This window comes from Cyprinus carpio, chromosome A3 (assembly GCF_018340385.1).
Source record: "Cyprinus carpio isolate SPL01 chromosome A3, ASM1834038v1, whole genome shotgun sequence".
Classification (NCBI taxonomy): domain Eukaryota; kingdom Metazoa; phylum Chordata; class Actinopteri; order Cypriniformes; family Cyprinidae; genus Cyprinus; species Cyprinus carpio.
Window position 1 is genome coordinate 33223725 of NC_056574.1, and position 13918 is coordinate 33237642.

Below are 13918 nucleotides of genomic sequence, written 5' to 3' on the forward strand. Positions count from 1 at the left end.
GGCCTCACTGATTCTGGGTTAACTGTGCCCTTTACTGGTCAATGCTACCCTTAGGGCCCTCACCTTGGGTACCCTAGTGCTGGGCTCACAGGACAGCTTTTTGTTCTGTGTTTATAGCATGGTGCTACTGCATATTCTTCCCCACAGATTGGCAAAAACAATGTGAGTGAACCATATCGAAAGGAAATGCTTTGTTTACTAAAGTAACATTGGTTAACTGATAACAGCTCCACCCACTTTGGCAGGCTGAAATGCCATTTGTTCATGCAATTACACGAATGTTATCAACTCAGGCTTCAGTATTTTGGAGAAAACAGAGTTCTCGTTCCAGTTATGTCAGTAACCAGAGGGCTTTATGCGCATCTTGCCATTTCCATTCAGTGTTTTTTATGCAGAATAAAAAAATCCAGATATTCAATAACATCAAAAGAACTCAAAGTCATGAATTTGAATTATTAGTATTTTTTAAATAAAAGTACAAATAAATAAATAAATATTGCATTGGTTCAGCTTCCAACCCTATTAGACATGCATACTGGAAGTGTGTAAGAAATACCTGCTGGTATTTCCCCTCAAAGTCCAATGTAAATGTCTCTCTCCATTCTTTAGTGAAGTCCTTACTCATGAAATCTATGGCTATAACATTATTCCACATCTGTAAAACAGAACAGACAACATTATTATAATAAACTATAAACTGCTGACATAGAAGGATTCTACCATTGGTTAGTTTATATAAACATACAATAAACATACAGTTGAGCAATCTGGGCAATCTGCAAAATGTTAACAATAAAAAAAAAAAGAGAAATGATCACCATCCTGAATAAGCTATTTCACACAAAAGTGAATTTTTACGTGCAGTGCACAAGACAAAATAGCAGTATGATTGGTGTTCATATTTTAAGGAAAACATTTTATTTAGTACTGCATATATAAACTTATGACCTCAACTATACTTGTCTGCTTACCTCAATCTCTGTTGTGAAGCTGACAGCCGACATATAGCTACTATCCAAAAGTCTGCCTTTGAAAGTTTGTCTGATCCATGTCCTCACAGTTTTTTTGGCCTCATTGAGTAATACAAGAGTCTTCTCAGGAAAAGTGTCAGCTTGTTGTCTGGCTTAAGTTCAAAAAAATATTTAGACATTCTGAGTCAATTCTACTGGCTTTAATGAGCTATTTAAAACAATAATTGCAGAATGGAATACCTGGGCAAATCCTGATATGGAGGCCACTAGGTTCATGCAAGCAACAGGAATATCAGTGAAATTGTGTGCATGACTGTAGTAATGAATTCTTTTGCAGATCTTCTCTAGAAGTTTACATGTTGCTTGTATGCATTGAATGCCATAATCCTCACTGGGACAGCTAAAACAGCAATGAAAGCCAGTTAACATTGCATAGTGGAATGCTTACTAAATATGTTCTGAAATGATTTTCCTCTACTGAATAAAGGGTCTTGTTACATCTGCAAAACAGAATATTTTGTATTCATCCTATATCTGACTTGCAAAAAAGTAAAGCCTTTCCTGAGAAAAAGTTTTGCAGATACAAGCCAATGGAGATGAGATCAACATAAACATATACTTTAGCCTACAAAGTCATGCAATAACACCTGAATGTATTGTAAAACAGAAACCATTTCAATTGGAAATGAATAATTTTTTCCCAAAATTTTAGTGGAAGAACTTTACCTGTATCGTTGTTCGAGCAAGTTACTTTGGATGTATGCCAAAGTATCCGCTACACTCTAAAATAAAATAATAATGATAATTAAATCTACATAGCCCATAGCTACATTCTCAATTACAGTTTCTTTTGTTTGTCAAAGGTATACTGTATACCAGTTGTACTCAACTGGTTTGGCCATGGGACTCACATGTTCCTATATGGTCACTAAGCCATGACACAATTTTTTAGACCTAATTATTAAAAAAATGATATATATATATATATATATATATATATATATATATATATATATATATATATATATATATATATATATATATATATATATATATATAATTTATTGGTTATTTTTGGTAATTTCATGACTTACCAATTGACAACATAATTACAACATTGCATCCTCGTCATTTCTTTCACGCTTTGTTTGTAATGAAGTAATATACAGTCTGCCACCAGATTTGCGCTTGCAGTTGAAGTGTGTTCGCTATGACTGTAGTATAATGGCTGACAGGATAGGAAAGTTAATTTTCTGAGGTGAGAGAACTCATTTTTTAATAAGTTATCAAAATCATGTGAAACTACTTGACACAGACAAATAGTGTGACAACATCAAATCTAACCACAGATTAGGGCTGTGCGAGATTGAAGAAAAAATAAATATGCGATACATTATTTAATAACGTTATATTCGATATGCGATATGATAGGCCTTTTGCTTTAAGTGTGAGAATTCAATTTAAATCATATTTAAAAATATTAAAAATATGCTCCATCTGAAGGCCAGAGGGCACAGAAGAAAGAAAGAAAATGCACATTATTCCAGGAAGTCCCTGTTGCTGAATAAGCAGAATATTGAACTGCTTTCACTGATTCAATGTGACTAATAAACACACGACTATGACAATATATGGTTTATGAGTTCTTATTATAATTGACAAGATGTTCATAAATGCTTCTCATGTTTGGAAGATGTTTGACACGTGTTGCTTTTTCAAATGCACATTATAAGTGACTCAAACTCGCAGTGCTTTCAGATGGAGCAGTATTTACTACTGATCACTGAGCCGTACTTCACTGACAAGCTGCACATAACAGCATTCCCTATTTCATAATCTCACTAAACAAGACAATTTAATTGTGATTTTGATTGGATTTTCGATTAATTGTGTAGCCCCACTTAAGACACAACCTACTGTGTTTACATGAATACTTTTCATGACAGTCATTTTGACATAACTGTGTGTGTATTGGACCGTTCGAATGTAATAAGGCACCGAATAAAACTAAGGCGATCACACCCTATCCGAGAGGCGAGTAGTGCACACACTTCAGGTGTGTGTCAGACAGAGAGTTGTTTTCTGCAACTTATTGGACTTAATAACTCTTTTTAGCGTCAAGCAAGTCACGTAAGTAACAGTTGTGTGCCCAGTCTATTCTCTGCTATAATGAGTTGACCTACAACTTGGACTTTTCCCAACATTTTGAAGTAAAATAATTATTAAAATAATTCAGATATTGCATGCCATTGCGATATGCATATCGTGATATGTACATCTCCGATATTTCGATAATTTCAATATATTGTGCAGTCCTAGAGCAGATACTGAATCGGGACAATGCGTTTTGTTGTTGTTTTTTCTTTGACTGCACAATCTGTGACCCACTCCAGGGCTCGACAATAAGGACTGCCCAATGGGCCAGCGCCAGCGTGAAAGACGTTCAGGAGAGTAGACAGATTTGTCACTTGCCTGATCGGGCCACTGCAGCTTCCCCCACATTTTATCATTTGCATGTGTTTATTTAAAAATTCAAGCAATTAAAAAACATTTGGGCCTAAAAGACAACTCCTTTCAGTACTTGTGCACTGTGTTCTGTGTGAACAGTACAGGAACAGACAGCCACATCTCTGACATGAGTGAGCCGCCTGAATGGGCAAATACATACAAAGGTATGTCAAAATACCCATCCTGGCAAGTAACTTTGTAGCTTGAACAATGATAAATCTATATTGAATTCATACAGTGTAGTACAGATGCACTGATTAACCGTCCATTTTTTTTTAAATTTAAGATTATCTTCTGTACCGTGCTTGCACACAAAATGCACTATAATAATTTTCCCAATGGCCATTTGTGTGGAAATATTACGTTATTATTATACTTAGTCTGTAAACGGCCATTTACAGAGGCTATGAAAAATCAAGATGCAACACAGAGTGAAAAATATGCTAATGTTACTTTATATGTGATTTTTCAATTTCTGTACCTGAACATCTTCAAACATAAAAACCTAAAGCATCATTTCATTTCTATTTTTGTGCTATAGGCCTATATTTAATTGTGCTATTACTTGTAATTTGTTCATTTGTTCTTATTTACTGGCTGTCACTTGTCTTTAATAATGTTTAAACTTTATATTTATGTTTATTTTTGGCTAGTGATCTTTGCTGTGGTATCGAAATTGAAATAAAGAATTGTAAATTTTAATTGTTATCTTAAATATTGGTGCAGGGGTTAAAGAATAAAAAAAAAAAAAAAAAATCCTGAGCATTAACTTTTTTCCTGGGGCGGTGGGGGGGCAATAATAATAGGCTTAAATGAAAAATATCAAAACCAAGTCATTACATGGTTTTATTGAACAACGCTGTTAAAATACATAATGTAATATTCCTATACATAACATGAACATAACCAACTTAAGTACATTATGTATTAAAACAAATACCTGCAGAGGGCACCAACGGCCTGGTGAAGTTTCACTTTACAGCGTGATTAAATGATGATTAAATCAAAATTTTAATATTTGGCCACATGCAAACTCAGAAACTTTTATTTTGAAATTGTGATGTATAATAAATGGCATATTTTGAAACAGGTTGATGTATTCTCCAATGTGGGCAAAGGTTTATGAATGATTTACATTACAAATCAAGTGAGATAATGCACACTGTTTTCCCAGATGAATGTTAAGCAATTCAAATTCACAGCATATACAAAGGAAGAGTTTCGGCCCTTTTACACATATAGTCTACTGATAAATTACCGGTAAGTTACCATTAAGAGATCATGTGTGAACAGGACCTTTTCAAAAAAAATGCTGGTAAATTTGTTCTGGCAATCATATCGTTCTTATGGAGATGACATTATTACTCTGAGCTGTTTACAAAGCTCAGCTGATTTTTAAATAGTTTTTCCATATAAATATGCGTTATATGCACATCTTTGACCATTGGGCCTCACAGCTTTTTCAACATGTTGCGCTTCTCCATTCAGGGCTGGGACTCTGCAATTTGATACTATTATGCGCGTCTCGTATTTTAAGAGCAAAAAAATCTGGTTGGCTAGTAATGTTAGTTTGGTTGAGATTGAAAGCTGTGCTCCTCTCATACCACTGGTAGGCAAACTCATGGACTTCGAAAGTGAATGCAACAAGTTTTTTTAAATTTAGAATAATTTTTTTTCAGCAGCCAAACGCTGCACGCTGGTGATCCGGCACGGTGGTGGAGAACTTTAAGCCATGTTGATGTCATATAAACCTACTTATTAGAATACAAGATAACAGATCAAAAACAATGATAACAGCAACTATTTTATTTTTCGTGGCAGGGCCAGTGAAAATGTTGGCAGGGCAATTTTAAAAATTTAAACCGCTAGTGGAAAAAATCCTTAGTGTTGATCCCTGCACTCAAAATGCCCATATGACCCACCAGTTGAGAAACACTTCTGTATGTAAAAAAAAAAACTGTGGTTTGTACAATATACTATTTTATTTTATTTTTTTGTGATGTCTTGACACTCACGGTAGAAGTGCTGTAGGATATATCATCGGGACATTTCATGGTGAAAAGCTGCAGGATGTCCAAGAGTTCTGCATGGATGATGGAGCTGCACTTGACCAACTCATCTACAGTCATCAGATACATCCAAGATCTGGCCAGCAGTTTGTCCACCTCAACCAAATGTCCATGTTTTTCCATGAGATTCAACATCGCCCTAAAGAAGAGGGATTCAACAGTGACAAGCCAAAAATGGATCATAATACACTGAAACCTGAATGGGTTCAAATGTTCAAATAGCAACTTGATTTGAACCGAAGATTGAAATTAAAAAAAAAATCAAGGAAAAAAAAAAAAACATTTTGAAAACAACATCTGAAAACAGATGAAATACCTTCTATCTTGGCTTCCGGGGGAAGTTATATTAGCTGATTTGAGTCCCTGCAGTCCAGCCCAGTTCAGCTCATATTGTAGGTTGACCTTAATAAACACTGGCTCAAATGGTTTTGAGGTGCCTTTGAGAAGGTGCAGTAGTGGAATTACGATGATCCATCTAATTATGTTGGCAGCTCTCATTCTGAGGATCAGTGCCTCCACCATCTCAGACAAGCTGAAAATGGAACCAGACATAAGACATTTTAGACACTGTGAAGTGTATATCTGTTAAAGCACATATTCCTTAGTTAAAATGGTGTGTGTGTGTTTGTGTGTGTGTGTGTGTATATATATATATATATATATATATATATATATATATATATATATATATATATATATACTGTACATGTATACATTACCGTTCAAAAATTTATACATTACCGTATCAAAAAAAATGTAATGTTTTTTTAAAGGAGTTTCTTATGCTCATCAAAGCTGCATTTATTTGATCAAAAATACAGGAAGAAATGTAATATTGTGAAATATTATTATGATGTTAAATAACGTTTTTCTATTTTAAAGGGGTGGTTCAGTGTTTTTCATTATTTTCACATAATTTACCTTTATTCCACACTTCTCATAGCTATGTGAAAATAAGTGTATAATTGTAACAGTTTATTGCTGAATGTGAGCTGAATGAGAGAGAGAGAGAGAGAGAGAGAGAGAGAGAGAGAGAGAGAGAGAGAGAGAGAGAGATGCAGATTGTGTGTAGAGCAGGGGGATGTATGGAACCCTATTAAGAACCGCTGCTTTAGAACACTGATTTTGAAACTTGTGAATCCATAAGAATCGTTAGAAGACAGAATCGCGATTCATATATGAATAGATTTTTGTGTGCACCTCTAGTTTTTTCTTCCTCTTCTCTAAAGCAGCACAGCATGGCCTCGCCCCTTTGCTGCCTTTTCCCGAGGGTGGGGTTTATCTGGGTTTGGGATGTCACGAACATGGGAAGTAACTTGTTGTAGTCCCTACCAGCCATTTTTTAAAAGACGATATCTCCATTTGCATTGAACCTTTAGCTTCGTAACTTTGCAGATATTCTTTATGCTCAAACAGCAACATTACACACTAACTAACGTTAAAAGTGAAATTGCAATGAACCACCCCTTTAATATACATTAAAATCTAATTTATTCCTGTGATGCAAAGCTGAATTTTCAGCATACTTACTCCAGTTTTCAGTGTCACATGATCCTTTAGAAATCGTTCTAATATGCTGTTTTATTATAAGTGCTGAAAACTGTTGAGCTGCCTAATATTTTTTTGGAACCGGTGTTAGTTTTTTTCTGGATTCTTTGATGAATAAAAATTTCAAAAGAAGAGCATTTATTTAAAATAGAAATTTTTTCTAACAATATACACTACCGTTCAAAAGTTTTTTTTTTTTTTGAAAGAAATTAAAACTTTTTTTTAGCAAGGATGTGTTAAATTGATAAGACATGATAGCAAAGATTTATATTGTTAGAGTTTCCAAAAAAATATTTGACAGCACAACTGTTGCCAACATCGATAATTCTACTAATAAATCAGCAAATTAGAATGATTTCTGAAGGATCATGTGACACTTTAGACTGGAGTCATGGCTTGTGGAAATTCAGCTTTGCATCACAGAAATAAATTCTATTTTAAAGTATATTAAAATAGAAACCATTATTTTATATTGTAATAACATATTGCAAGATTACTGTTTATTCTGTATTTTTGATAAAATATATGCAGCCTTGATTAGCATAAGAGACTTCTTTAAAAAAACATTACAAGTCTTACTGATCCCAAACTTTTGAACGGTAGTGTATTTAAGATCTAAGACATTTTCTATGTACACAAAAGGCCTATTTCTATCAAATATTGTTCACAAATCTGTCTAAATCTGTGTTAGTGAGCACTTCTCCTTTGCCGAGATAATCCATCCACATCACAGGTGTGGCATATCAAGATGCTGATTAGACAGCATGATTATGCACAGGTGTGCCTTAGGCTGGCCACAATAAAAGGCCACTCTAAAATGTGTAGTTTTACTGTATTGGGGGTCCGGGTGTGGGGGACCAGTCAGTATCTGGTTTGACCACCATTTGCCTCACGCAGTGCAACACAGAAGTTGCTGGATATTGGCAGGAACTGGAACACGCTGTCATATACATATCCCATATGTCACATCCCAAACATGCTCAATGGGTGACATATCTGGTGAGTATGCTGGCCAGGCAAGAACTGGGATGTTTTCAGCTTCCAGGAATTGTGTACAGATCCTTGCAACATGCGGCCATGCATTAAATGCTGCAACATGAGGTGATGTTCATGGATGAATGGCACAACAATGGGCCTCAGGAACTCGCAACGGTATCTCTGTGCATTCAACATGCCATCAATAAAATGCACCTGTGTTCGTTGTCCATAACATACGCCTGCCCATACCATAACCCCACCGCCACCATGGGCCACTCGATCCACAACGTTGATATCAGCAAACCGCTCACCCACACATCACCATACATGCTGTCTGCTATCTGCCCTATACAGTGAAAACCGGAATACACCCATGAAGACAACAACCATCCAAATAACCATACCCCATAGAATGTGAAAATTTGCCCACTCAAGTCGGTTACGATGACAAACTGCAGTCAGGTCAAGACCCCGATGAGGACAACGAGCATGCAGATAAGCTTCCCTGAGACGGTTTCTGACAGTTTGTGCAGAAATTCTTTAGTTAAAAAACAAAAGTGTTGCGTTTATAATTTTGTTCAGTGTATATATAAGGTGCTTTCCTAAAGCTGCTGTGTGTACAGTTTTAATGCTTTTCCACCTTCAATCTTCTTTTAATGTCCGGATAAAATAAGCAATTTGTAGATTGACTTCCTAAAGTGTGTGACTAAACACTGTGAGCAGGATGGGAAATTAGAATGTTCAACAAAAAACTGATAAGTTCGATTTCTCTGTATTTGAAGATTTGAATAACTTGCATGAAAAAGAGTAGTGGGTGAAAAAATTAATTTTAAATAAATAAATTTTACATTGTACTTACAGTATATGTTTTGTTAAAAAATATGAAATTATATCTGTAATTGACATCTGTAATTACATCTATAATAACAGTCGAACCTACACCTACCCCTTAACGCTTAAACCTCTACCATGAAATCTATCCCTAACATTACCCATATCCCACCTCAATAGCAGCAGTTCTCTTCATACTTCTTGCGTTTGCGGTGTTTAATGCTTTGACCATTTAAACATGCCAATTAAACAAACAAAATGTTTAGCGTACTGTCTCTGGAAAAAAAATCAACAGTGATTGATTAGCCTATATTTATTTACTGTAGACGTTATTACTAAGTGAAGCAAAATTTTCGGAAATATCCACAACATACAGTATAAGAGCGCATGGTTTATCTGTCAATCAGATGCACGTCAAAGTTATGTTCGTTACTACAGCAACAGTAGACTCACGACTATTTTATCTGCCATTCCTGTGCTCACATCTTCACCTCTCAAGCTCTGTCAGGTTGAATGGGGGCAGACAAACATTTTCAGGTTTCTCCAGAAATGTTTGATTGTGTTCAAGCCCAGGCTGTGCCTGGGCCACTCAAGGTCATTCAGGGAGTTTTCTATAAGCCACTCTTTCTGTGTGCTTAGGGTCACTGACCTGTTGGAAGGTGAACCTTTTGCCCAGTCTGAGGTTCTGAATGCTCTGGACTGGGTTTTCATTAAAGCTATATCAATATTTTGGTGCATTGAGCTTTTCTTCTACTCTGACGAGTCCCTTAGTCCCTGCAACCGAAAAACAGCCCCACAGCATGAGGCTGCTACCAGCACACTTTACTTCTGGGATGCTACTCTGCAGGTGCTGAGCAGTGCCTGGTTTCCTTCAAACATGATGCTTGGAAGTGAAGTTCATCAGACCAGAGAACTGGCTCAGAAGTCTCTAAACTATAAAATCAATCCCCCGCAGGTATCTGGCTTCATTTATAAGTTAGACGGTTCAGATTCAGTTCTAAGTTCTAAATTCAGCTCCACAAACGTGTATTTTACTATTATGTCCTTAAGTCACAAACATAACATTGTGGGTGGGACTAAAAGAAAGACCAATCATCATTTTGACAAGCGTGTGGTATGCACCTATAGGAAGAGGGAAAATTAAGAAACTGCCTGTAATTGACCATGAAAACACGCGTTTAATATTTTTAAGCTAAATATATAAAGTTCTAGTGAAATAAGACATTTATTACTGATTAATAAATTATATCCATTTGGAAAATTACCAACTTCTCATTGGGTGGGCCACAGCTGAAAGTGGGTGGGCCCACACCCACCTGGGCCCACCAGTAGCCTTGCCACTGCCTTAAACAGTCAAATACACTCACTTTTAATTGTCAAAATTCCCGTCTTTGCAAGTATCCTCATTATTAAAGTAGGTCTTAAGTGAAATCAAACAGCTGAGAAAGAAAACAGTAGGCCTATACTGGATCCAGGACAGCTTTTAAAGTGACAGCAGTGTCTGTCATTCATGTTAATCAAACAACAAAAAAGAGAAAATATCTCACTGCTCTTGACTAAAGTTTTTTGTCCCATTGCTTAAAAATAGTTTCTTATTTAAGAAACTAATTAATTAGTTTAATTAGTTTCTACATGTGTCTCCGCAAAACAACTATAAATCCAATCCTTAATTACTGGGCTATATGCAAAGTTCACATCACCAAGAGCAACATACAGTATATGCACTGCTTTATATTAATCATCAGCTAAGTTCAAGATCATTATATCTTTAGTTTTTTAAACTAAATGTAAAATGTACATACAGTGGGGAAAATATTTATTTGATCCCCTACTGATTTTGTAAGTTTGCCCACTTACAAAGAAATTAAGGGTCTGTAATTTTTATGGTAGGTTTATTTTAACATATAAAGACAGAATATCAACCAAAAAATCCAGAAAAAAACACATTATATAAAGGTTAGAAATCGATCTACATTGCAGTGAATGAAATAAGTAGGAGCTTGTTAATGATCTTAAGGCAGTTGGGACCACAATCACCAAGCAAACCATTGGTATTACACTACGCAGCAAGGGACGGAAATCCTGCAGCGCATGCAAGGTCCCACTGCTCAAGAAGGCATATGTACAGGCCCTAAATGATTCAGAGAAGGCTTGGGAAAAAGTGCTGTGGTCAGATAAGACCAAAATTGAGCTCTTTGGTATTAACTCATCTCACCGTGTTTGGAGGGAGAGAAATGCTGACTATAGCTGTGTTTACATGGACACTACTAATCAAATCCTAATAGGACTAGAAGCACAATCAGAATAAAAAAAAGTCACATGAGTGGCTGAATGTGTTAGGCCCAAGTCTCCCTGAAAGTGCAACATTTTTAAATTTGCTGTAGAGGAACAAAGACTATGAGGGTGTTTATGCAAAAGATGTTTTGCTTGGTTAAAAAAAAAAAAAAAGAGAAGAATTTACGAATTTTCCCAACACTTAGCACTATCCTGAACCCATGTTGCTAGCCAAGTGGTATGAGTATGCTATATTTACTTATTTATTAAATCCAGGAATTTTTTTGATGAAACGTTGATTAAAATTAAGATAAAATTAATACAAATCGAAATTCACTTTACAGAAAGCCTTTGTGCTTTCTGTTTGATAACTCCTTCAAAGTTCTAAAGCAGACAACTATCACTGAAACACCTCATATGTGCCACTCACAAGTATAATAAGGGTCGTTCCTTACCATTAATGCTTGGAAAACACACATTTCCATCAATTAATAATAATGGCCAGCGCAGTGGCTGGGATATAGTACATAAACCTACCAACGTCCGTTGCCATGGTTTTGGAATGATTTTACTTATCGCGAGAGGAAAAAAATGACGTTTTAGTCGCATAACATCGGTTAATGGAAACACCGTCATTTCAAAATAGTTTTTTGTCGACATTTAGAAAAAAAAAAATCGCAAAAGTTTTGCGCAAATCTGTAATTGACACGCAGTTCATCGCTATGAGTGTCATCGTGATTTCGGTTTCATATCACATTGCATATCGTTACAGACCTGGTAGCTACCTGATACAACTATAAAATAGCAAGGTGACCAGTAAAACTACAGCAGACGACTAAACCTGGCTAATTTAAAGAAAAAAATTACTTACTTTAAGATGCTTCTTCAGGTTGGAAGTGGAGTCTTTGGACGCTGAAAGGAGGTTGGTTGCTGGTAAGCAGAGGTTGCATTGCATAGATATATTTCGTTCTCCCTCTTTTTTTAGTGTGAAATGCTGTTTAAATTTCCAAGATATAAACGCATTCTTGCCCTGGCTCTGTTGTTTCGGCTCCATCTCTACCTGTAGCTGAGCTCCCGCTGCTCCTCTTCCGACTCCATGTGACTAATCACGCAAACCGCGCATTTTTTCGTTTTTATATTGGGGCTTCTGGGAAATGCATGACGTTGCCTTAAATTATTTAAAAAAAAATTTTTTATATAAACGTTATTTAGAGATTGTGAAACAGAGAAGTATCCTCATGTAATCCATTGATTTCAACAATGTAACTGTATTCTAAATACCAACTATTTAAATTGTAACTGTAACGGAATACAGTTACTCATAATTTGTATTCTGAATACGTAACGCCGGTACATGTATTCCGTTACTCCCCAACACTGTTAGTCTTAAGTTTATCTATAAGCCAGTGTGCTCCAAAACAGTGACAAAATTCGGATTTAGAAGATACAAGTTTTCAAAGCTTGCAGTTTGTCACTTCTGCCAAAATGAATAATCGATTTTTTTGACATCACCTCGTACTTCAGCTTCTAATCAAATCTTCTGACCAATCAAATGCTGTCTAGAATCCGAAGCGCCTGCCCCCTGCACTATAAATAGACACTGAAGCTGCGGCTGAGACCGGACACTTGTTTACAGTGTTGTATTTCCTGTACAGTAAATGGCATGAACTGCACAATGTAGAAGATAGGGAATAATTCAGACTAGGGTTGGGAATCGTTAGAAATTTTCCAGTTCCGCCTTACGGTTCCAGTTCCGATTCCGGTTCCATTAAAATCATTAAATAACTATTAAAAAATTGTGGTAAGGAAAATTGCACAATACTCAACTTCTCAATGCGCAGTACTGTTTATTACTTACTGTCAACTTAATTTAAAGGTTGGCAATGTCAAAATTCAACATATATTACAGTATAAAGATCTTCATAAGTAGGGTTGGGTATTGTTAGAAATTTTCAGATTCCGGTTCCATTTAAATGAACTATTATTATGTTTTTTTTTATTATTTATTATTTTACCTTCCATTGCTGGAAGATAGTAAGTAATGTTGACTAATGTGTAATGTTTTTTTTTTTTTTCATGTTTTGGGTTTTGTTTCTTGTTCATTGTTTTCATGTCTTTTATTTTGTAGTTTGATTTATACTGTTTGTGTCATGCTTCCCTTGCCCTCATGTTTCTCTGCCTTGTGTATGTGTCATGTTCTCATTGGTTATTGTCTTGTCATGTGATTATCAGTTCTGTTTGCTCATTGGTTGCTTTAGTCATGTGTCTTGTTTCCCATTGGTTTGTTCTTGTCATGTGACCCCCATTGTCTGTATAAGTAGCCATGTCTTTGACATTGTCTCTTAATGTTGTAACCTGCTATTGGTGAGTCTAGTCTGTTTCTGTCAAGTCTGTTTCATGCCTCGTCAAGTCAAGTCTGTTCAAGTCAAGTCTGTTCAAGTCAAGTCACTACTCTGATCCTTCCATAAAACCTTTAAAAAAAAACCCACATGTATAAACACTAAAATCACTTTCAGTGGACTATCTTTACATAATGCTAGTCCATCAATCAGCATGTGCTTCAAAGTTGATGTTTTTACACTATCAATAACATTTTGCTTTTCAAGTAGGAATAAGCTGGTTGGCCAAATAGTCCCTTGAAGGCTAATACACTTGTTCATTTCCCTAAATTAATGAAATAAACTGTTATACTTATAGCCATGTATACACACACTCCCTATTTTACAAATAATAATGCAG

At 35.7% G+C, this 13918-nt stretch overlaps 1 protein-coding gene across 1 annotated transcript in view; it reads right to left on the reverse strand.

Moving 5' to 3' along the window:
• The window catches only part of LOC109054524 (E3 ubiquitin-protein ligase rnf213-alpha-like), a 92861-nt gene that overhangs the window by 56774 nt on the left and 22169 nt on the right, over positions 1–13918 (reverse strand). The window contains 6 exon segments of the mRNA XM_042730865.1: positions 557–655; positions 972–1124; positions 1212–1371; positions 1698–1753; positions 5495–5687; positions 5865–6080. Of these exon segments, the coding sequence (XP_042586799.1) occupies positions 557–655; positions 972–1124; positions 1212–1371; positions 1698–1753; positions 5495–5687; positions 5865–6080 (877 nt within the window).